The sequence below is a fragment of the Stigmatopora argus genome, chromosome 6 (genome assembly GCF_051989625.1).
Source record: "Stigmatopora argus isolate UIUO_Sarg chromosome 6, RoL_Sarg_1.0, whole genome shotgun sequence".
NCBI classification, from domain to species: domain Eukaryota; kingdom Metazoa; phylum Chordata; class Actinopteri; order Syngnathiformes; family Syngnathidae; genus Stigmatopora; species Stigmatopora argus.
In genome coordinates this window covers 2,505,247-2,530,984 of record NC_135392.1, presented here as the reverse complement: position 1 = coordinate 2,530,984, position 25,738 = coordinate 2,505,247, and the positions used below count along the sequence as shown (strand labels likewise).

The 25,738-nt window shown below is 36.8% G+C and overlaps 2 protein-coding genes across 5 annotated transcripts in view; one reads left to right on the top strand and one right to left on the bottom strand.

The window, feature by feature from the left end:
* Window positions 1-5,597, bottom strand: part of ephb2b (eph receptor B2b) — a 166,259-nt gene extending 160,662 nt beyond the window's left edge. For all 4 annotated transcript variants that reach the window (XM_077603213.1, XM_077603215.1, XM_077603214.1 and 1 more), the window contains exon 1: window positions 5,442-5,597. In XM_077603213.1, coding sequence (XP_077459339.1) covers window positions 5,442-5,493 — 52 coding nt within the window. In that variant the 5' untranslated portion in view covers window positions 5,494-5,597. The remainder of the gene's footprint in view (window positions 1-5,441) is intronic.
* Window positions 5,598-5,934: 337 nt separating this feature from the next.
* The window catches only part of lactbl1b (lactamase, beta-like 1b), a 40,771-nt gene continuing 20,967 nt past the window's right edge, over window positions 5,935-25,738 (top strand). Inside the window, exons 1-2 of the mRNA XM_077603219.1 lie at window positions 5,935-6,093; window positions 7,120-7,289. The gene's annotated coding sequence lies outside the window, so the exon portion shown is untranslated. The remainder of the gene's footprint in view (window positions 6,094-7,119; window positions 7,290-25,738) is intronic.

The window sequence follows — 25,738 nt, the reverse complement described above, 5'->3', positions numbered from 1 at the left end:
ACAGTCACTTGAGGCACGGAACCACTTTTATAGCCCATAATAACTTAAAAAGGCATCAAGTATGTGTGTATTTCCCCCTTCTCTATCTGTTAATGACTTGTTTAGTCAGTAATAAAGCAGCCATAATTTGGAATAAAAACAACTGCCTACCATCCTGACCCAAATGACTATACTTGAATCTGCATCTTTATGTTCCTTCCTTTCAGGGTACTTCCCGGTAATTTTAGCATCAGGTCGAGAGGGCAAATCTAGGCGGATTGGAACTGTTAAAAAAGGTACAAAAGCCTGAAGGCTTGGCTTGTGTTGTGCAGACTGCTGCAGTCAGCAGCAGACAGCTGAAGGCATGGAAACGGTGCCAAGGAGTGCATCCTATCCTGGTGGGACTCAACTGGCGAGATCGCAACACTCTGGCAAGGCTTCAACAAGCACACCTACCTTTTCTTTTCCAGCTTTGATTACGCACTACAAAGCCACAGAGAATCAGACAAAAGGTCTCCTACAAGCAACAAACAACCCCATGAAGTGGAGTCAGTTCTGTTCTGTTCTGTTCTACCGGGGGTTGGCTCCTACAGAACTACGATACGAGTTCCTTGATCTCAAATCAAGTAAAATGTAAAAGGTGGCCAAGGACACTCGGGAAAAACGCAACACACCTCCTTTCAAAATGGGAAACAACAACTGGTAGGAGTGCTAATTGAGCTTGTGCATGCAAAGCGACAATACCCAGACCCTGTGCAGCATGGATTAGGGTTTGAATAGAGACAGATTCTTTGTGAAAGCCTACTGTGGCAGTTGGCATGTAGGCCAGTTTGACGCATCTGCTCATTGGGCCCGCTGAGAAAACACTGGATTTTATATGCACACACTCGCTCATTTTTACCTTCTTCTAATCGCATTGTTTTCGGAGCCCGCCCCTCTCCGGTTTTGTTACTCCGACATAAAACAAACGGCTTCCACGTTACTCCAGGGGAGCGATTCCTCACAAGACAATTCCGGTTTGAAACAATATAACCCATTTACATGTGAAAACAGTCTTTACCAAGCAGGGAAGGATTATGATATCGTGCGCTTGGATAGCACAAGGGTATCATACAATGAAGACGTAGCGTAGTAATGAATATACATAAGCATTTGTCAGGGTCTTGCAATCTGATTTGCCCACTGCCATTGATTCTCACCCTTGATGTTATTGATTCGTGCATTCAAATGAGGCTAGATCGTACAAATTAAGGCTAGTACAAGTTTGACTCGAGCCAAACTTTATTCCTCCGCTAGCATCAAGCTAATGAGTAGTAACAAAGTCAGTTAATTTTGAGACATTTGAAATATCAATATGTTTTTGATTTTATTTCTTAAAGAAAATACCAGAAAGGTGACACCCAACTACGGTCCTTAAAGTTTTTTAGTTAAGCATTTATTCCTCCGATAGCATCAAGCTAATGAGTAGTAACAACTTTGTTATCAGATAATTTAGAGACATTTGAAATATGAATATGGTTTTCTGTTTCTATTTCTTAAAGAAAATAGCAGAATCGTGACAGCCAACTATGGTCCTTAAAGTTTTTTAGCTAAGCATTTATTCCTCCGCTAGCATCAAGCTAATGAGTAGTAACAAGTTTGTTATCAGATCATTTAGACACATTAGAAATATCAATTATATGTTTTTTGTTTGGATTTTTTTCTCAAAGAAAATACTGGAAAGGTGACAGCCAACTATGGTCCTTAAAGTTTTTTAGTTAAGCATTTATTCCTCCGCTAGCATCAAGCTAATGAGTAGCAACACATTTGTTATCAGATATTTTAGAGACATTTGAAATATCAATAATGTTTTCTGTTTCTATTTCTTAAAGAAAATACCAGAAAAGTGACAGCCAAATATTGTCCTTAAAGTTTTTTACTTAACCACATGCCAACTAAATAAGTATACATAAAGGCCCTGTTTGTACATATGTTTTTAAATATATATAAGCTCATTGATACTGTGAATTGCCCATTTGCATTGGAATTTCAAACCCACACAATAAATAGTGTACTTTTTCACTTACCTTAATGGCTACGAACCAAAACTTTGACAGTTGTAAAGGTCTGCTTTATACCAACAAACTTTGTTATGAATATTCACATTTACTCATCAATTATTTGGGTTACTTGGCAAGCCTGTCAAAGATAAACAAAACAAAAATGGACCAGTGGAATCCGTTGAGCCGCTGATCTCAACAACAACTTGCATACCGGCCTTTAGCAGACCGCTGTCGAATCACGGCAACACTTACCCGACCAGAAAATGTTTGCAGCACTTCAACAGAAGGAAGAAACCAATTGAAAAACCCAAGAGGTTCCACCGAGAGAATTTCCAACTCGGCTCTTCGCTTGCGGTTTTACGGCCGTGTATAAATCTGAATCCCGACTCGACATAATTCGATGAGTATTATTAATATGGCTGTCAACTAAGCTGATGATGATTAACGGGCCTGAACCTGAAGGGAGATAAATCTACCGTGTGTTTTCCTGGACATGTTTGACAAAGCTCGCCATATTTTCCCGTCGTTGGAACTCCATTAATCTTGGAAGGCGGTCGCTCCTTTCCTGCTGGGTTTACTAACGGCGTGGTGTGGCTTCTCACATGAGCACTAATCAACAATTTGCTAGTGTGCCTCGATCCCTCGGGATGAAGTGAACGCGTTTGAAATGAAAAGGGTCAAAAGTACGCCATCTGTAGTTGTCCCACATTGCTACACGTTAGGGCGGCGGCGCAATGTGATCTCCGCGACGTTGCATGAATCACGGGAGATCGGATTTTAACTACGATTCGTCTTTGGTGGACCAGAGTCTGTCGAAAACTAGTGGTTGACCTAAAAAAATGTGGTAAAAACGGTTTACTTTCAATGTTTTAAATAAGGCGAATTAACGAACAGAAAAAAACCAAAGGAATATTGACTATTCTTGCAAGACGAGGTTATGTTTGAGGTCAAAACATTAAATTATGATCAATATTGTCTCAATGGAATAAGAGCTGAATGATGTAATTGATGAATCGGTGTTGGCGGCTGTGGGGAAATTAAAATTAATAACACGAAAAATGGTAGAAGCAGCGTTATATACTAATAACTGTTAATACGCGTATTGTTTTGTTTCAATGTTTTTATATAATTATAGTTGACAAATACAAAACTTTTCTTGAATAAGGTTTAAGTCTTATATTATACTTTAGACTACGTAAAACTAATCCAATATTTTTCCGACAGTTTTTCCGACATTTTACTTAATTGTAGCTTGTAACGCAAGAAATTTCATTCATTAAATATATTAAACGATACGTTATTTAACATCGCTTCTCTTGCAGGCATATTTCAAAAAAATAAATAATTCACCTTTAACTCCTTAATTCTTTCTTTAACATACAAAAAAATGTCAATAGTCCGTGACCCGAAAAAAATATGAATTTTTTGACAGGTCACTTTACTGCATGTTTAAACCGTAAAACCATATAATAAAACAAAAACAATATTTGATTCTTTATGGACCTATTCATTCAAGAAAGTTTTATATTTAATAGATCATTTGTAACATTGAAAATTAGCATCATAGGTGAAATGTAGCCTAGCGCCTATTTTTCTTTTACGTTTTGATCGACAACGTAGGAAACAGTCGGACGAATTTTACCCGATTTACAAACACGAAATCTAGTGGCTAAACTTCTACACAACGATATTAAATCATATCCCAAAAGAGGTCAACGATAGCCCATTGCATGCTGGGATTTTTTTTCCTTACTTTTTTCGGATTAGAGCGCCACTGACCTCTTTTTCAACTCTTCGTTTGTCATACGTAAGCCATCTTTTGCTACCTCATTGGACCATTGGTGAAAGTGTCCTTGGCTGGAAAAAAAATCGGGTTGGTGGTCCCACGCTGTGAGGTTCCATGTCGAAATAGGCGATTCATAAAACGACATGGAATTTCTTGTCGTCATTTCTGATGACCGTTACAGAGTACGTCACCAACTGTGTAATTTGGTCGAACATAATTCGTATTTTTGTCCTATTCCTTTATCATGAGGTAACAGCTCAATAAATAAAAAATTAAAAACTCAAAATGAACTTTTCTTGCAATTTATGGCAACATGGCTGCAAATTTGGTGACACGCCTTCAATAAAATGGGCAATTTAACATCTCTATGCTAAACTACCCATGATAATATATAATTAATTATTATTTTGATTTTTTTCCCCTTTTAGTCATAACTTTGTTGCATGTTAATGCTTATTAATTGAATTATAGTTATGTATTTTCACTATATCCTTTACTGATTGTTATTTTCTTGACAAGCCATATCTTTTAAAATAAGGTTCAATAACTTGAATGGAATTCCATTGTACTATAATGCTAAATTATGCCGTGTATATTTTACGGTACGTCATTTGGCAATAAACATATCTGTGCATTAGCAAAGTGATTGAAATTAAAACAATGCCATCAAGTAATCACACTTTTTGCAGAAAACAGTGCATAGATATAAAAAGTCAGGAAAGTAGGCGATTTTATATATTTATACTTTTTTTCATGGCTGTTTTTTCCAATGTAATCATCATTTCATCCAAACCATAGCCTGCTCTAAAGTTTACACACCCTGTCAAAATTTGCAAATTACTAGTGATTTTAGGAGAGACTATAATGCGTGGAAACATGACTTTATTTGCTTTTTGATTAATCATTACATTACACCTACACCACCCTCAAAGCTGATCTTGAACTCTAACAAAGTGACTGTTTTGTTAGATAAATCATGTTTTCCTTAGTGAAGGCTGTTACTCTTTCCAAACCCTATGCCCCCGTATTCCTATCATCTAAGTGTACATAGAACACACCAAATTATTTAATAAATAGAATAGCTGTGTATAAAATGCACTAGTAAACAGCCACGTGCAAATGTCAGCATCAAAGCCATTATTAAAAACTAGATACCTTGCAAAACTACTTAGTCCCCTGTCTATGTTTTGAACAAGAAATCCGCGATGATTACAAAATAAGCAACTTTTTGCGAATTTATGCACGTTTTCGTGTTACAACTTAAACGATAAAAATAGCCGATCGTGTTACAACTAAACGACTAAAATAGCCCGACTGTAGCTTTAAAACTAGGATGCTTCGGAATGTTTATGTCCCTCCATCATCATCATCATCGTTGTCACTACCGCCATCATCATCATCCTCCTCTTCATCGGATTCCGTCCGCTTTGAACAGTGTCACTGAAAGCCACTTTCATCCCCCATCCCAAAAAAAGGAAATAAATTAAAATCTACTAAAACTGATACATACTAACGTTGTTTCGTGTCTTTGTCTTCTCGGATCATATCAACAATTTGGACAGTGGGACATTTGGCATCGTCAAACGCCGGCACGAGGATGCGCGAGGCTCTTTAAAAGCGCGATGAGATCTTACCTTCAACAGCGATTGCGATCGGCAAGGTGCATAATATCCATAGAATATCCATGGTCGCGGTCAGTCAAAAACGGCTCCGGGCATTCAAATTAAATAGGTCCAGAAAGCCATTGACAGCCCGACGCGGAGAGGGTCCAGGCGGTCCTTCACCTCCAGCAGAGCACGCTCGGATAGCATAACACGAGCGACTCAAATCTGGACCAAATTTGGGCGAGACCAAACGCTCACAGACGCAGGGGGGAAACCTCGTGACATATAATCGCGAATAAGCAATATTCATATTTTAGAGTAATAATTCTGTTGAATTACCAATTTAATATCTTATTAATTATTGAATTAGATGATGAAAATATATAATAGAACTTTATGATGACTCAATTTGTCTCCTGGAGAGAGAATTTACCCTTTCCTAGTAATGTTATTCTCACCCAGCTGTCAATCAACCAGGAAAGGACTGTCCTTCCAGAACTTACATCGTCTTACCAAGCCGTTAGTTTTGTGTTATTATACTTCACGGCTGGTTTAAATGAGAAAAGTGCACGTGCATCCTATTCAAGATGGACGCACACAAATCATGGCGTTTAATGCGCCTTTTTTGTCATCTACGATGAATTCTTTGGGGGAGTTGCGGAGTAACAGGTGCAGTAGCAATGTAAGTTTGTTTTCGTATTTTCCTAAATTACGTCAACTATTTATTTTAGTTAGAACTTTTGCCAAAGTTTAGAAAATCACCCTAAATACTATTTTACCTTTTTAACAATCACTTCTAAACACCCCAAAAATAATTTTAAAAAAAACGCATTCTTGATTATGATTATTTAATTTTAGTAGGTTTTGCGTGTATTTTGCCTGCCTTTGTTGATGTAAACAAAACTGTTGGGAAAATAAAACTTGTAACAATACAATCCAAACAAGTTTTTTTAAACTCTTTTTGTCACTGTTTATATGAGAAAATAATCAAACAATAACATTTTTTTTAATTTCCATGATTTTGGGAGTAAAATATTGGCTTTAAATGACTTACCACGAAGTGAAGCCATATTTAATTTGAATATTAGTGTAAAGACTGTAGTGTGCAAGGTATTTACATTTATTAAATTGAGATTTCAAATATCTGATGGGGGAAAAAAACTAATTTCAACCTTGGGATTGACACTCCCATTGGCTGAAGCTCCTCACGTGACCAGACAGGCCTCGTTGTTAAAATTCCCCACTAGCAGTAGAGATTAGCAATGCTCTTGTAATATGGGCCTAAATCAGATTTCCCCAAAAATCTCATCAGTTTTTCATCTTATAATAACAGCACATAATGAAAACTAGGCCGTGTTCACTGTGTTTTTATCCACAATTCTATAAGGCAATCACCAGAAAAGAAACCCATGTAGAATTAATTGCATTCTTGTTCATTCATTTACAAATTGAATTGTAATACCACATAAGAGTACTAAAATTTCAGGTTTATTCACTCCATTTGTATTTTTTTTTTGCCTAGTGTAAAAGATTAATATTTTACATGACGTATTTAAAAAAAAAAGAGAATTTATAGTAAAAGTTACATATACGACCCCTTTAATTTGGCACGTAAATGCTCCAAATTTGTCAAAGTCAACTTTTTTTGGATGCTATTTGGCTTTTATTCAACCTCACTAATGTGTTGTTACCACCGAATTGCTTCCAGGTCACTTGAATAACTCAACTTGGAAAAGCGTTCAGGTGATGAGGGCACAGATGGAGGAAAATGGTGGACCCAAAAAAATAAATAAAAATAAAGAAGCCTCCTGGAGTCGGAATGCCTGTCATGCCATGTGGAAACCATCCAAAAAGGAAAACAATGGAATAACAATAAAGGTACGCCTTTAACGTTAGCTGCTGATATATTTGCCTTTAGACTGCATGCGTTTAAATGCAACATTTCAGTTCTAAAAGTAGTGTAAAAGCATAGAAAAATGTAAACTATGCAAAAAAAAAAAGTGTAAATTGCATCATCTGAGCTTAGCAAAGTAACCCTTGCGTTTCATCATTAATTGTTAATCATTCAGACAGTGCATCGTATATTTTATTTATATTGGATGCATGATATAATATTCATAAAAAATGCAAAGATTTGGATTTTCATCATCATTATAGTTTTAATATTAATAATAGTTCCATGGAAACAATGGATATTGTTGTTGTTTAATGTTGACTGTTAAGAAGTAGCTTTCACTAGGCTAGATTTTTATTTTATTTAGTGATTTTATTTGTATATTTGTCAGTAGTCAATATGATTTTTTTAAATTATCTCTAATCCATGACTGCGGTTTTGAAATGTTGTATTTTCATCAAATACCAAAAGAAATACTCTTTTTATTTGCAAGACAGATGACAAAAACTGCACTGAGATTTCAAACTTTGGATAATGGGGAAATAAATTAGCATGAGGAAAATGACTATTGCTTTTATACTCTTTCAAATTATGTTGTGGGAAATACTTGCAAAGCAGTTATTATAACCGTTTCTATTTATTTAATGTGCTCGCAAGAAAAATGGCAAACTCAATTTGGCATCTTTTAAAAGTTCATTCAGTCCTTTAACGTGGTCGTGAAATATTTCCAATTATATCTACAGATTGAGGCATGTTAAAACAACAAAGCAAGGCAATATAAAAGAATTCCTTTCACCTTAATTAGAAAAACACATTAAGAAAAGATCAATTCATTGCAATATTGCCGGTAATTTCTTTTCAGACGAGTATGAAAAATGAATTGGAATTTATTTTAATGTTAAAGCGCGAGGAGAAAAAGCAAAAAGGTGTGTTGTTGCATCAACACTGACACCTAGAGTTTAAAAATAGAACTGCTTGCATTTGTCTATTGGGTGAGGAGTTTCTTTAAAATAAAAAAAATCTAAAATAATCTCGATTTTCAACGTGAAAACTGACTTAATATTATTCCAAACATTTTCTAACTGTGTATTTTAATAGTATGATTTTTTTTAAAAATACTTCTGTATGATATTTAGTTACCTGAACTTGAGAATTTTAAGGTAGACAATTTACTTTTTCTATCCTACTAAATTGGCCGGCTTTAAATCAATTTGAAAATTAAAAGAAAATCCATAGAGGTTAAACAAATGCTTTAGGAATGAATTTAAAGGCGCTTAAGCAGACTTCCTGTGGGTCAGCAGCTTTTTCTCATCCTGTGGAATTTCCAAGTTATTTACAAGAGCCACTTTTGGACTGGAACTGATTTGGGCTCCTTAAAAGCCATCCGGCGACATCAGAAGCACAAAGTGACTCACACCCGAAGGTGTGCAATCAGTTAGCGGGGTGAAAAACAAAGGATTAACCTCCCGTAAGATCACGTTCTCTCGCAAGAAGTCCGAGTCGAGTCGTGCCGGGTTCAACGGGGAACCCGAGCTAAAAGGGATCATCGGAGTGTTTTGACGGGAAGAAAATAACTGATGTTATCTCTCCTATGCCAAATGAAAAAGAAGCAGTGCAGCTTATGCAATTTGAGATGTTTTGATTAGAAAATGTGGCAGCAGAGGTGAGAGAAGACAGAATTTTGACACTTATTTCATTAGAAGGATTTAAAACCCAATAACAAATCAGTGTCCGTAAATTAGGCATGTCCTCAATCAGGAATCGGATCGAGAATCGGGACCAATCATGTCAATTTTAGAGGATTGGAGTTGGTTACAAAAAGATCTGGGGTTTTAAAAAATGTTTTGCTATGGTAGTTAATGAGTTATGGTCACTAAATGATCCATAAGTATAATGCAAATTTTTGGGATATTATACAGACTTTTATTTTTTTTAAATAAACCTTGAAGTAAAAAAAATGAAAGTAAATGTTCAACAAAACACAACTAAAATAGTTCAATTTTTTTCTTTGGGTGACCAAGTTTATTTATGTAAAATACAATATTTAAAAAATGTTTTGCAGCCTTATTTTGGTGCTGCACAACTATAAAATGGGGTTTGTGGTTTTTTTTTATGCTTTGGTGGAATCGCCATTTTGTATGATTATAGTTTAGCGGCTGCTCTATTCAAATTTAGTAGACAAAAGATATTTGGATTTACTACTTTTTTTTGCCATAATTAATACATTTCCGGGGTATTGGATTGGGACTCAGTATCAGCAGATCATCAAAATCAGGCAGCGTGCAAAAATCATGTACTATATACCATTTATCTAATATTGCGGTAATGGAAATATGCCCAAATTGTGAATACATAATTCTCATAACCAAACAATGACCACGCGGATAAAAAAATATTGGTATTTTTTTGGGTTCCATCAATTTGCCATATGTTCTTTATCTTAAAAGGACACGATTAAGAACCTTAAAAAAATATGTAATCGTACAGGCTCACGCAAATGTTTTTTTTAAATTATTATTATTCACTTTTTAATATGTTCACATGTAGCAAAACAATATTATTTCTAAAAGATTATGCTTACATCGGGGACATTTTGATCAGCAAAATATTTATCTTAACATAGTTACATTTATATTGATTATGAATGGTTGTCTGGATTTTCTTATTTTTAGATATTATCTTTTATACAATTCTTATGAGGATTTTTTTCCCTTTTTATAGCGTCAGTAATTTTCCCAAAATACATTTTTTAAGCCTGCAGTTTTGAATTTTTTTCATTTATCAGTAATAGTACAGTATAAGAAAAAAATTGTTAAATAACCCATATTAAATTACATAAAAACAATTTGTGCCTAAATCCTACAAATGTGCAATACAAATAATTTCAAGTTAACTTTTAACTGTCCTTATTAAAACTAGTTATTGGTTTGATTTTTTTTAAATTATTACTTTGTGATGATACCATATTTGATACCATTTTGGGGCCTTAAGAGTCCTCTCCTATATTTAACAATACTAATAAATGATAAATGATATCTTTTGGGAACACAAAAAAAAATCTCAATGTATAACTTGACAGCTATTTTATTTTACATATGTATATAAAAAAAAATTGAATTTTTTTGTATCCATTGACGAAAAATCCTTACGCAATGTGCTAGTAAAGCTGAATAATATCTCTGGTCAAATTCATTTCAAACTTTAGGGATATTTTTTTACATGCAGAAAGCAACAGCTGGGGGTGCACAATGGCCTTCTATCACTAAGAGGATTCCTTTTACTTTCTGTACTCTAGACTTCTGTGTGTATGTGTGTATTTATTTATGCAGGGAGGGGATAGGGGGGTATTCGAGGACTAGACTCTTTCATGGTGACCCAGCCTTAAAGAAGAGCTGTCACTTAAGCCGTCAGTAGCGGCTATCCTTGCCCAGGGTGTCTCTCTCTCTCTCTCTCTCTCTCTCTGTGAACGACTTTAAAATAAGCAGCCCTACCGGATTAAAAAGAATTTGACTCTCTGAACTTGAACCCTCTTTGTACGCTGTATGTTCACTAGCCAGTTAATGCTATTAAAACAATTCAAGCATTTTCTGTAATACCTTCAACTCATGTTTAGGGGAGGGAAAAATGATCATTTCAATTTTCAAGGACTTTGTGGACTTCATTTGGTGTGTCATTATTTGTTTGGATGCAGGATATGGTTATTGATTCCCTATTTTAATGTTGTTAAGTGTCACAAATCGGAAATGCATCATGAGAGTGTAAATAGAAACAAACGCAGTGAACCGGCGTCATCCAAATATGGATTTAAAAATAATGATTAAAATGAGAAGCATTACCTCATTTTGGAAATGTTCTGTTCATAATAAAAGCTGCTATTGTACACAGATATCTTATATTTAAAAAAAAACTATATGCTCAACTAATACAAATAAAAATGCAGGTCGGATATGCGTCACTTAAAATGTACATGGAAATAAAAAAAAAATGATATAAAGGTGTTAAATCGATCATTAATGGCACAAAGCCAAATTTTACTCGACTGGGATGTAGATTTAATTAAATGGAAAATAGTTTTAGTTGTGTTTTGTTATTATCAACTCCCAAACAAATGCAAGCACAATTTCAAGTAGGATTTTATTTATTTTTTAATTGTTTTTTTTAAAACAACAATACACCCTTATATTTTTAAACAATCAAAAGCAATCTTGAAAATAAAACACTATGTGACACCACAGACTAGACATAAAAAATGCGTATGTATATTATCAATCTACTTGTTTGTCAAACCTGACAAAAGATGCAAATGAAATTTAAAAAAAATGTGATTGAGCATCTAATATTGTTCATGGAACTGATTTTTTTTTTTAAACTGCAGCATTTGGCTCCGAAATGAAAATAATGCTGAACGTGAGAGGAATGTTTTTGCTTTCCAAACCAACAGAGACAGCCGTCAACAAAAAAAGCTTTGTTGCATTTTCCTCACGGTCTACTTTAACTGACTGATGTAGCTTTCGGTTGTATTTTCAAATGTCCATAAACTTGATGATGGTGTTTAGTTACACGCTGACGCTGCAGTTTTTCGAAAAAAACATTTTTTTATCACTTTTATATCTTGTTCCAGCAAGTCGACGATCACATTGACAGCAAAACCTTATCCCACGCGACAGATTTAGTCTTTTAAAAAGCTCCAAAGTCTTTATTTTTCCTTTTCACAAATTCTGCTGACATTTCTCCAGTGTACAGAAAAGCGTCAAATCAATTTATGTACATAAAATAATTGCAGGGTCCACAAACAGTGCCTCGGTCATGTAAATATTGATAGTTTACAAAGAGATGTCTTTGTTTTATTTAATTGATTGGCTTCTATTGTATTAAAAAGAAAAAGCGCCTCAGTTAGAAAGACTTTTATGTCTTAATATGTAAAAAGGACATTTTGAGCCAAGTCATTTCCTTTGTGGCATAGTCATAGTACATTAGTACCTCGACATACGAGCAATTTGAGATACGAGTAAAATTTCGGGCAAATATTTATCTTGAGATACGAGACCATTTTGATATAGCGGACGCAAGAAGCTGCTCATAAGACATCATGGCCACTGTCTTTCCCGTCTCAACTCCCTCGTGTAATGTCTCTACGAGCACTGGGCGGAGCCTTGCATTTTTTCAGTGTTTTTTCCCCCGTTAGTCAGTTCAGAATGGCGGAGCTTGTTCGCTAATACGAGAGGAGTATATGCTACTTTTCATTGGCAAGTGGTCGTGCGTTATCCTATTGTGAGGACATTTGTGTGCATCATTTGGGGAATATTTTGAAGGGAAGACAAACGCAAACAACCCTTGATAGGTTGCATCTGAAAGTCAGGGTGGAGGTCGGGCAAATAGATCCAACCCAGGAGAAGAAATGTTGGAATAATGATTCAAACCTTTTAAATCATTATTAGTAATATTTAATTAAAAAAGGAAAAACATCTTTCAACAAACTCTGCTTACAACTTGCAAGGAAAATGCTATGCGACGCCGTCTTAGTCCACAGTGCATTCTGACGAGCGGCATACTCTTCGGTACATTTAGCGGCACATAACCAAAACATTCAAAGGTAATCTGATTTAAACAATTGCCATTGAAAGAAAAACACCTGCGTAAGAATTGCAGTATAAGCATAATAATTTCTTTATAAGGTAAACTGCCGGTGTCCCAGACAAAACAATTTATGAGTCCTTCGTAGATCTCCCAGTAAACAGTCCTTGGAGGGTGAGGTGTTATGTCAACAAGCTGGAGCCAGCAGGGTGACCTCGAGTTTGTCCCAGTCTTATACAAAAGTAATTAAAATGCCTTATTACTTATTAAAAATGCTTACAACACATATAGAATATTCCATAATAATTCTAACAGAAAGGTATCAAAATGTCAAACTAAATTAGAATTAAGTTTAGTGTAAGGTTAGATTAAATTTACTTTCGAGTGTGTCTGCATCATAATCCAAGTTCATTTAAATTTTTCTATGTTATGTTACGAGCGCGTTGCCGTGCAAAAAGTCTGATTTTAGTACTATTAAACACATTTTATTACTATTAAACCACTCGTTATTTGTTACTTTGTTAATAGATGGCGAATTAGAACAAATAAAAATGTTTTTCCAATCCAATATCCTGTTTTGGGTGTTTTTCTTCAGAGGGTTGGAACCAATTAATTTGTTTTTAGTTCATTTCTATGGGAAACGTTCGTTTGAGTTACGAGAAAAATCGACATACGAGCTCAGTCCTGGAATGCATTAAGCTCTTATCTCGAGGTACCACTGTATTGGCATTATTTTCCTCAAATGTTGCTATAACTAAAATGCTAACCCCACCAGGTAAAATCTTTCCACCATAGTCTAATATCTACATGTGATACGGAGGTACTTTCCCAGTTGGAAATCCTAAAAATGCTTGATTTAACATGCTCGCCGCTTCCAGGGATGTTAGCTCTTTATTGTATTTCCTTTGTACTTAACCTCAACCCTAAGAGGAAGCTGGTGAAGAAACTGAGAACCTCCATGGGGATCCAATTATATTTTCTTCCCCTGTTCTTTGCAATATAATAAGTTAGTAACGGGATCTCCTTTTGATTTTTTGCGTTTACGCCCCGTCGAGCACAAAGTCTAAGCAGCGGGATTTTTGTATCACTCGTGCTACGTGTTTGCTTGTTGCTCGGTGAAAATGTTTTGCAAAAACCTAACGGGAAGCGATTTTACTAATTCAGTACACCCTTGAAAAAGTGACTTTTTGATGCGTTTTTTTCCAATTGACAGAAAATCAAGAATGCATCAATGTAATATTTAAGGAAGCTCATATTTTGGAGTTGTTTCAAGTCTATTGCGTTTTATTATCGTCTGTATTTTAAGAGTTTTTGCTGTTACCGTGACAAGGTGTTATTTTTTTACCAGGTAATTCCTTCTATTTTTGATATCATCATGTTAATAGTATATTATTTAATTAAAAAAAATCTCTACAGTGCTTAAATCATTGATGTGGAATCACCCCAGAACACAAAAATACGGCGCAAAAATCAATATATTCTTTGGCTGCCCCTGAGAGATGCAAACATATGTATAATTTTTTTTTTGCGTTTCTGTCATGTTCCTTCTCACAGATCAGTCGTGGGAATATTAATACAGACATCTGGTCTCGGGGAGGAGGTTTCAAATTTTTAATATTGTTTTGGCTGTGTTGCATTGGCCATTTTCAGTGCAACTTATCTAAAGAGCAGCAGGTTTTAGTTATAATAACTAACGTCCCAAAATGGCTACACTGGCAAGCATTTTCATTTTTGGGGTGTATTTCAACATTATTTCTCATTTTTTTGGGACACATTTGTGATTTGCATACTTTAAAATAATACAAAATATTCAATATTTTGAGGTAGTCTTTCAAAAAAAATTGTTAAGTCTTTCAAACCTTGCAGCAACACGCTTATTTATCTTTTTATATTGCATACTTATACTAATAATACAAAATATTTAATATTTTGAGGTCCTCTTTCCCCCCCCAAAATTTAAAAAGTCTTTCAAACCTTGCAGCAACATGCTTATTTATCTATTTATATATGTGTGAGAATACAGACACAGAAAAATACATTTCTGACATAAATAAGTAGGTAATAAGTAAGTTAACAAATAAATATATTTATCAAGATATTTATTTACTAACTTGCTTATTACCTACTTATTTACGTCAAAAACGTATTTTTCTGTGTCTGTATTCTCACCTTCTTGCTACAGTGACAATAAAATTACCAGAATACGGGATGTATAAAGTTATCCAATCCAATCAAATCCACACAGTTCATATTTAAATACTGGGTGTTGTATGACCATTTAAAATGATTAATACTACTTTAATAATGAGGAAAAATACTGAATAAATATGAACATGAGCAGAATTGGTGTCTCATGGCAAGAAAGTTTCTTTCCATAGACAACATTTATTTATCATGACCCTGCAGAACGTAACTGCGGGCCTAAGAAAGCCATCACGACATTCAGCCGAGGCGACCGACCGAGTAATGAATATCATTTCACAAATCTGGGCGTCATTTTCTTTCTCGCTAAATTAGGACTCTACACTGAGCTTTTCACACTTTAATTGCACATCCCGCCTTCATTTTTTTTCCTATCACTTGCCTTGCGTGTGTACGCTTGGTGTTGTCATCGTATGCATGACACGTATGGGGTGTCGGCACGCGTGAGAAGGGCCAATGAGAGCGAGGAAGTAGAGCAGAAAGCAGAGCGGCCTGACGGGAAGAAATCCCGGATAATTCTGCCCTGAGATGTGCGAGCTGAACATCCAGAGGTCGTTCCCATGGCAACCTTTGCCCAGGGAGCTCGCTGACCCCTCCCGACACGCGGCAAAACCGAAGCGCTGCTTTTGTAGGTCACATATGGCACCAGCCATCCAATCAGGTCTAATCTGGCTCCAGTTGTGGCTCATAAATTATAAGGGGACAAGCAGGTTTAGTCAGTGCTTTATCCTATCATCAGACTGCACTGTACGTTAATGGCCGTGCGCCACTGGATTAGCTGAACCATTAAATGTGTATGGCAACAAATGTATGTTGTGTCTATTCGCCAGGGAACACAATAGCTTGGGGACATATGATAGCCCCCCGCCCGCCCTGTGCGGGTTGCTGCGGTCTCTGACGCGTAAATAATTCACCCTATGCATAACCGCAAAATTGTGCTGTTGGTCAATTCGGGGCAAGATTGCCCTAGTTAGAGTCTCACGGTTGCTCAAAGTAGGTGGAAAGGTCAGATTGATGTGAATTTTGCTAAGGATGATCAGTCTTGTAACTTTTTTTTTATTGGAGAGAGATACAAAATGTTTAGCTGTGATTGTGAATTCGGTCAAGTGTTTTTTTCCACCAAGAATTGTCACAAGAAAATGGCTTGTTAGCCTGGAGGTTTCTTGCTACTAGTGGTAACATGTCTGAATGAGCGCAGCTATTTGCAGTTAAAGGCTATTGGGTGTACTGTAATACCTTGAGATACGAGTGCCACAACATTTTTCTTTGAGCTAGTTTGCAACTCTAGGACTATAATATCTTGACATAAGAGTGCCCCAACATTGAATTGAATTGAATGCTTTTATTGTCATTATACAAGTATAATGAAATTTAAAGATTTCACGACATAGTGGACAAATAACAAATAACAGCAGACGGATAAATACGAGAAATTTGAGATATTAGTAAAATTCTGAACAAATTTTTGCCTTGAGATACGAGTAAAATTCCGAGCAAATTTTTGCCTTGAGATACGAATAAAATTCCGAACAAATTTTTGCCTTCAGATACGAGAAAATTCCGAGCAAATTTTTGCCTTGAGATACAAGGAAAATTCCAAGCAAATTTTTGCCTTCAGATACGAGAAAATTCAGAGCAAATGTTTGCCTTGAGATACGTGGAAAATTTGGGGCATATTTTTTTCTTGACATACGAGGAAAACTCCAAGCAATTTTTTTGCTTTGAGATACGAGGAAAATTCCGAGCAATTTTTTGCCTTCAGATACGAGAAAATTCAGAGCAAATTTTTGCCTTGAGATACGAGGAAAATCCCAAGCAATTTTTAGCCTTCAGATACGAGAAAATTCCGAACAAATTTTTGCCTTGAGATACAAGGAAATTTTGGGGCATATTTTTTTCTTGACATGCGATACGAGGAAAACTCCAAGCAATTTTTTTGCTTTGAGATATGAGAAAAATTCCGAGCAAATTTTTTGCTTTGAGATACGAAGAAAATTCAGAGCAAATGTTTGCCTTGATATACGAGGAAAATACCGAGCATTTTTTTGCTTTGAGATACGAGGAAAATTCCGAGCAAATTTTTTGCTTTGAGATACGAGGAAAATTCCGATCAAAATTTTGTCTTGAGATACGAGCTCATATCTGAAGGTATTACTGTATTGTGCAGATGACTGGCTTCCTTCCATATTCAAATTTTGGTGATATCCTCCATCATTTGTTATTGTATGCGACTAGTACACCATCATCTGCTAAAATATCCAATATTTACTGAAAATTAAAAACGCCTGCTTCCTCCAAACTCACGTCGCCCTCATGGCAAATTGCAACTCGTGCGTTAAAATCAGTCTGAGGGATTAAAGCTTCACTAGGAGTTCAAGAGTTCAACGACGGCAGTAATACTTCTAAATTGGTTTCAGTGTATCATAGTGACGTCCCGATCAGATACTCGCTATCGACTCCCAATTCGACTCTTTTTGGAGTATCGGATCCTTTCCAATAGTCCCGTGTGTTTTAGTACAAATGAACTTTTTAGAAATGTCACGCAAACATACCAACTCTACACAGGAGGATTCAATCTCAGAACTTCTTGACTGTAAGACCCACCTGCTAACCATTATTATCAGAGTAATGCCGGAAAAACATTCAAAAGCTTTCTAGTCGAAAGACCATCCAACTGCTTTTCAGAGAAATCCTGTGAATTTATGAGCTGGAAGTAATGGTGGAATTGAATGAATGACTGAGCGCTAATCCCAATGTAGTCCAAGATGGTGTCTTGCTATGACATCCCTGATCCAAACACCATCCAAAATGGCACGCTGGGTGTTTTCAGCCAATGCAGACAAACATATCAGGACCTCTGACCATCACGTCTCATCCCGTCGGTCCCCGCCACGGTCGGCGATTTCATGAATGAGCTGCCAATAATATCGGATGACTGACTTCGCACATTTTTTGCTACGATCCATAAGTGAAGATGCAGCGGCCATGGTGAGGCCCCATGGAGGACATATGGGAAATCTTGGCCGCCTCAATTCAGTCTGTCTGCTTCATCTGCTTTTGGAGACAAAATTCTGTCCTTTTAGTTGGAGAAGGGGCGGTGTAAAAATTCCGAAATCATTACGATAATCTGCGAGTGAAAAAACGGGACAAAAACCCGAATTAAGAAATCAAAACAAATAAGCATTACATCTTTTAATATGGTATTAAATATCATTCACCTTTTAGTAACATTACCCATTTTGACTATTTTGGCTAGAAAAAAAAAATCTCAACACCTCCATTTTTCTTTGAGCTAGTTTGCAACTCTAGTACTGTAATACCTTGACATAAGAGTGCCCCAACATTGAATTGAATGCTTTTATTGTCGTTATACAAGTATAATGAGATTTAAAGCTTTCACCACATGCACAGATAACAAATAACAGCAGACGGATAAATACGAGAAATTTGAGATATGAGTAAAATTCCGAACAAATATTGGCCTTGACATATGAGGAAAATTCCGAACAAATATTTGCCTTGACATATGAGGAAAATTCCGAGCATTTTTTTCCTTTGAGATACAAGAAAAATTCCGAACAAATGTTTGCCTTGACATATGAGGAAAATTCCGAGCATTTTTTTCCTTTGAGATACAAGAAAAATTCCGAACAAATGTTTGCCTTGAGATACGAGGAATATTCCGAACAAATATTTGCCTGGAGATACGAGTAAAATTTCGGACAAATATTTTCCTTGAGATACGAGTAAAATTCAAAACAAATATTTGCCTTGAGAAATGAGTAAAACTCCAGACAAATATTTGCCTTGAGATACGAGTAAAATTACGAACAAATATTTGCCTTGAGATACAAGTAAAATTCCAAATAAATATTTGCCTGGAGATACGAGTAAAATTTCGAACAAATATTTGCCTTGAGGTACGAGACAAATTTTGAGATACGAGCATACGAGACAGCCAGGTGGGCGAGACGAACTAAGAATTTATTGTACGGTAAGATTAAAACTTATTTTAAGTGTGTCTGTATCGTAATCTAAGTTCATTCAAGTTAAATTCATGTTCGTTATTTTATGAGCGCAAAAAGTCTCTCTGTCTCATTTTAGTATTGAACATCATAACCACTAGATAGATATTTGTGACTCTATCAGTAGATGGTCAATTAGAACCAATAAAAATATGTTTTTCCATAGTAATATCCTGTTTTTAGTGTTTTTTTTCGGAGGGTGGCAACGAATTAATTTGTATTTAGTTCATTTCTATGGGAAAAGTTGATTTGAGATACGAGTAAATTGACATACGAGCTCAATCCCGGAACGCATTAAGCTCGTATCTCAAGGTATTTCTGTATGAACAGAGTCTAGCATCTTTTGTGTGGTGTAGAAGCCCTAGCGGCTCCCCTGAGCCGACCCCGCGTTTCTTGCAGATAAAACAGCCAGCTTGACATGCGCCTACACCAGAATAACTTAAGGCGTCCAGTCGCAGTCAAACAACTCAACTGTCTCTCGTCCTCTCCCTCAACGTCTTCCTTCATGCTCCAGTCACTTTCCTTTAGCTAGCAGACATAAATTGATTTAAATAAGCACTGTAGAGGCTTCAGCACCACATGGTTTTATCTGAGGTTTTTCTTCCTAAAAGCACATTTTTAACATTTTAAAACCATGTTAAAAATGGATGATCTAAGTGAGTAGTTTGCAAAAGTTTTAGACTGCGACTAATTTTTTCTTTCTAATTGTGCTTTCGACAAATATTTGTTATCGTGAAATAGAAGGTGCGTAGTTTGTCAGCAAATATGACAAATAAAATGCCTTTTAATCAACTTTTTGCATGGCAACACGCTCGTAACATAACAAACAAATTTAAATGAACTTGGATTACGATGCAGACACTCAAAAATAAGTTTAATCAAACTTTACACTAAACTTAATTCTAATTTTGTTTTAAATTTTGATACCTTTATTGGCTCTATTGGCCCCGCCTCCACCCTGACTTTCAGATGCAACCTATCGAGGGTTGTTTGCTTTTGTCTTCCCTTCAAAATATTCAAAAAATGATGCACACAAATGTCCTCACAATAGAATAACGCATGACCACATGCCAACGAGAAGTAGTATATACTCCTCTCGTATTAGCGAATAAGCTCCGCCATTCGCACTGACAAACAGGAAAAAAACACTGAAAAAATGCAACGCTCCGCCCAGTGGTCGCAGAGACATTACATGAGAGAGTTGCGACCAGAAAGACAGTGCTTTGGTTATTTTTGTAGAGGATGAAGAACGTGCCAAGCTGTGTTTGTTTCCCCATTTTTTTGTCGTCAAATATTCATAGCATGACTCTCAATGCTATCAGTTAGCATCAAATGTCCTTGGCAATGGCTTTTTGCACGGTAACGCACTGGTAAAATAACATAAACACATTTAAATGAACTAGGATTGCGATGCAGACACACTCAAAAATAAGTTTAATCGAACCTAACACTAAACTTAATTCTAATTTAGTTTGACATTTTGATACCTCTCGTCTCCCGGGTTGGCTCTATTGGCCCCGCCTCCACCCTGACTTTCAGATGCAACCTATCGAGGGTTGTTTGCTTTTGTCTTCCCTTCAAAATATTCAAAAAAATGATGCACACAAATGTCCTCACAATAGAATAACGTATGACCACATGCCAACGAGAAGTAGTATATAATCCTCTCGTATTAGCGATCGCCTCGCCATTCGCAATAACTAACGGGGAAAAAAAAAACACTGAAAAAATGCAACCGGTCTGGACCGACTCTCATTCTCATATCATACAATGCTGCTGTATCTTTAAAAGAAAGAAAAAAAACTTTAGGGTTCACTGAGCTCGATGCGGAGCTTTCTGGTTCACTCAAGCTAACACAGCATGAGCGATAGGCCTTTTTTTTTGTTTAATTTTTTTTTCCCGCTTTGCTTTCTCGCTCACATTGTGTTGTACAATGTTCGAGCTCTCATCCTGCTTGTCGTAGCACAGCAGTACTTTTCCGGTCACGGCGAGGGCGACAGGTACGGCTGCAGGGAGGCGACAAGGGTCGAACGGCGTGATGCTAATGCGAGCAGAAATGGCCTCTTATGTCTCGTTCCCAAATTGGAAAAATTGACTTTCCTCGGGAGAGGTGACACACGCTCCACTCTCGGGGGGGACATTTCAGGGGCTAAGTGGATGTTTCGCAACAAGCTGCAGTAAACCGGGCCTGGAGGCCGGGCAAATATTTCATGAGTAATTTAATATCTAGAACAAGAGAGCGAGCTGCACTCAGGACGCGGCATGGAAGGGGAGGGGCAAAAAACATGGCCCAGGAGTGGTTCATGTGCAACAATCTTCCCTCCGAGGCTTTATCGCTAGCACCTGCACAGATTGAGAGCTCCCCCTGAGGGCACTAAAAGAGTAGCATCCGATTTTGTTTTGCAGGTACAACTACATACCTGTAAATTGATACGTTTCTCCCATGTTTTGATCATTTAAAATTGTGTAGAACTTTTGTAGGGGATTAGGTACGGGTTTTTTGTAAAACCGATCTCGGTTTACTCATTTCAGCTCTAATCCGGATCGTATCGGTCAATGGTAGCAGACGAAAACGTCATGGCCACTAATCTTTAAACCTCCAGACTATCGAGGGACTATGTGGTACCTTCAGTTTCAGTCTGCAGAAGGTCCCGATCTTGTGGACTTCCCGTGTGTGGCTCCAGTTTCTTAGCTAGGTCTACAATGTCTTGTGTGTCTTGTGTATGTCTTGCTACTGCAACCGAGAAATTTATTGAATACGGGATGAAATAAAATTCTAATCTAATCTAGAATAGTCACAATGTTACAAGACTCAAGTCATTTTCTCGTTTTTACGTTACGTGAACTGGAAAACTTTTGGTTTCTGGGGCTTCAACTCTTGTCGACGTAAAGTCTGTGTGGGGACAAAGTGTTCTTTGTGTAATGTTAGGAGATTTAAGTGACTCCACTGCTGCTGTAAATTGATAAGACAATTTAGGAGGATCTAGGCAAGGAAGATGATCTTTAAAACCTCCAGACTACCTTGTGGACTTACCGTGTGGGGCTCCAGTTTCTTAGCTAGGTCTACAATGTCTTGTGTGTCTTGTGTCTGTCTAGCTACTGCAACCAAGAAATTTCCCGAAAACGGGATTAAATAAAATTCGAATTTAATAGTGCTGTCATGCTTTAAGCATGATATGCGCCCGAATTCCCCTTTCACACGTCCACCTTTTCACTAATTAAATATAGCGTGTCAGCAAGCAATGTACCCAGACAGTCAAACCGTTGGCACCCTACAGCGACATCTGAAAAATCTTGAATTCAGTGCATACCGATTGGGCACCCTGTCCACTTTGGAGAAAATTTTCGACTTTTATGTGCGCCGCATTGCATTTGTACATTTTTTTATTGTTTAATAACGGTAATTGCAATCATTAATAAGTGGAGCAATTGGCCGAGGTCGACAGGTATGCAGCTACCAATCAATAGTGATGTGATATCAAATTCCTCAGGGCCTTTGACCTTATATAACATTAATAATAAAAGAAAAGACATTCTCTACTCGAATTATTATTAATAATGTACACCCAAATTTAAGGAGCTTTTCTCTTATTAATAATGTACACCAAAATTTAAGGAGCTTTTCTCTTGTTTATACAGAAACGAAATTTTTGAGGTAAGTGCAATGAACAAACAATCTCCTCACTCAAGGTAGGAAAGAAATACCCTATTTTTATGTATTTGTGTTTACTCTGACCTTACACCTTTCAAATCCAACCAAACTACACCAAATCTGACACATGTAGGCAGATAAAACAATATCGTTCCACCCATGTGTCTAGCATAGATTGTTCCATTTTTGGCTATTTGTGCAAACTCACCCCGGGGGAAAAAAAAGATGAACCTTAGAGTTCTCCCAAAAATAACTTGAAACAAAATTGCCTACTTGTTCAATTTCTGCCTCGGGCTTTTTCACTTTCCGATACTCAGGTCGAAAACACCTCCACGTAGACCAGTGGTTCCCAAACTATCTTACCTGACGCCCACCCTTCTTGCTTCCAGTAGACCCGCACGCCCCAACCCCCCCCCTCCCACTTCCTCTTTTGCTCATGTGAATTTTTTTTTTTTTTATTGCATTTATTTCTTAGCATTGTTCAGGAAAACAGATCTCTGTTAATAGAAAACAGGTTGGACTGTTGGAGTGACTGCTATAATCATATTTTGCATGTATTTAATGGCAGATATTAGTTCTTTGATTTTATTATTCTTATAATCTATTTAAACATTTTTTTAGCAGATGACTTCACGCCCCCCTTGAATTCTCTTTACGCCTCCCTAGGGGGGCGCGCCCCCCAGTTTGGGAACCACTGACGTAGACAAAGGTTAGCAGTTGACATTTCAAAACAAAACCCTTACAAATTAGGTGCGAATTTTGCTCCCATACCCCCCCAAAAAAGTGTTTTATTGTTCACCAGAGCCTGAAAAATAACTACAAGGTCTTCCAAAATGAGTTGAGAAAAACCCCAAAATTTCCCGTGTGTATTTAGACGTAATATTTGTCCTGCCTCCTAAGCAGATGTGCTGAAGGAATAAAACAATTTAGCAATTATTCTGGCTATTACAAACGAATGCAGGAGGGATCCTATCATACTTGGAGGTGCAAGTTTCCTGACCTCACCGATTTTTTTGAACACATGATTGGTCTCTAGTGGAGGTCATTTTCAAATGACACTTTCCCTTTTGAGTGCCCCACGTCACCAAGCAACGGTGAAGATTAGCGCACTAGACTGTAACCCCAAGTGGCTCTCCAGTCCACTCGCAAAGGCCTCCAAACCCTCAAGAGGGTGACGTCAAAGCTGCCGACGGGAGAATCGATCTCCGTCAATGCGTTGGCGCTCCGCACGCTCTGGCGGAGAACTCAAACGTGGCCTTGATCTGTCACTTCCTTGTCGCAACAACTTCCTGAAGGGCAGGAGTGCCATTGTTATTATGAAAGTCAAGGGCTACAATAGCGCAAACTTCAGGCCGCTTCCTAATTGGTTGTGGTTCCTGTTTAAAAAAAAAATATTTATATACAGTGGTACCTCGAGATACGAGCTTAATGCGTTCCGGGACTGAACTCGTATGTCGATTTTCTCGTAACTCAAATTAACGTTTCCCGTCGAAATGAACTAAATACAAATTAATTCATCTCCACCCTCTGAAAAAAACACCAAAAACAGGATATTACAATGGTTAAAACATTTTTATTGGTTCTAATTGGCCATCTACTAACAGAGTAACAAATAACTATCTATCTAGTGGTTATGATGTTCAATACTAAAATGAGAGCGAGCGACTTTTTGTGCTCGTAAAATAACATAAACATAAATTTAACTTGAATGAACTTAGATTACGATACAGAAACACTTAATTTAAGTTTTAATTTTACCTTACAATAAATTCAAATTTTGTCTGGGCCACCTGGCTGTCTCGTATCTCAAGGCAAATATTTGTTCGGAATTTTACTCGTATCTACAGGGAAAATATTTGTTCGGAATTTTACTCGTATCTACAGGGAAAATATTTGTTCGGAATTTTACTCGTATCTCAAGGCAAATATTTGTTCGGAATTTTACTCGTATCTCAAATTTCTCGTATTTATCCGTCTGCTGTTATTTGTGCACTATCTGGTGAAAAACAAATTAATTGGTTCCAACCCTCTGAACAAAACACCAAAAACAGGATATTGGATTGGAAAACATTTTATTTGTTCTAATTCGCCATCTATTAACAAAGTAACAAATAACTAGTGGTTTAATAGTATACTTAAATGTGTTTAATAGTACTAAATTTATACGGATTTCGCAGGGGGAAAGAGAGACTTTTTGCACGGCAACGCGCTCGTAACATAACATAAACCAATTTAAATGAAATGGGATTATGATGGAGACACACTCAATAAATTTAATCTGACTTAACACTAAACTTAATTCTAATTTTGATACCTTTCTTCTCCCAGGTTGGCTCTATTTGCCCCGCCTCCACCCTGACTTTCAGATGCAACCTATAATATCTCAATTTTTGCACGGCAACGCACTCGTAACATAAACAAATTTAAAGGGATAACGCACCACCACTTGCCAACAAGAAGTAATATATACTCCTCTCGTATTAGCGAACAAGCTCCGCCATTCGCACTGACTAACGGGGAAAAAAACACTGAAAAAATGCAAGGCTCCGCCCAGTGCTCGCAGAGACATTACACGAGAGAGTTGCGACCAGAAAGACAGTGCTTTGGTTATTTTTGTAGAGGATGGAGAACGTGCCTAGCTGTGTTTGTTTCCCCATTTTTGTCGTCAAATATTCATAACATGACTCTCAATGCTATCAGTTAGCATGAAATGTCCATTACCAATTTAAACTTTGTCACACATTACTTATCCCTCCATTATGTAAAACTTTTTATCCAACACACAGTACCTTTCATTACACATAACTCCTCAACGTACACATGGTCTTTGATTAGTAAGCATTTGCGCATTTTGCATAGACACAAGCAATTGAGTCGATTATGTAAAAATGTGGAGACATAACATTTCGATACATTTCACTCTCATTCAGTCGTGCAGAGAGCGAGGATGGCATGACCATTTAAAACGTGACGATGCACT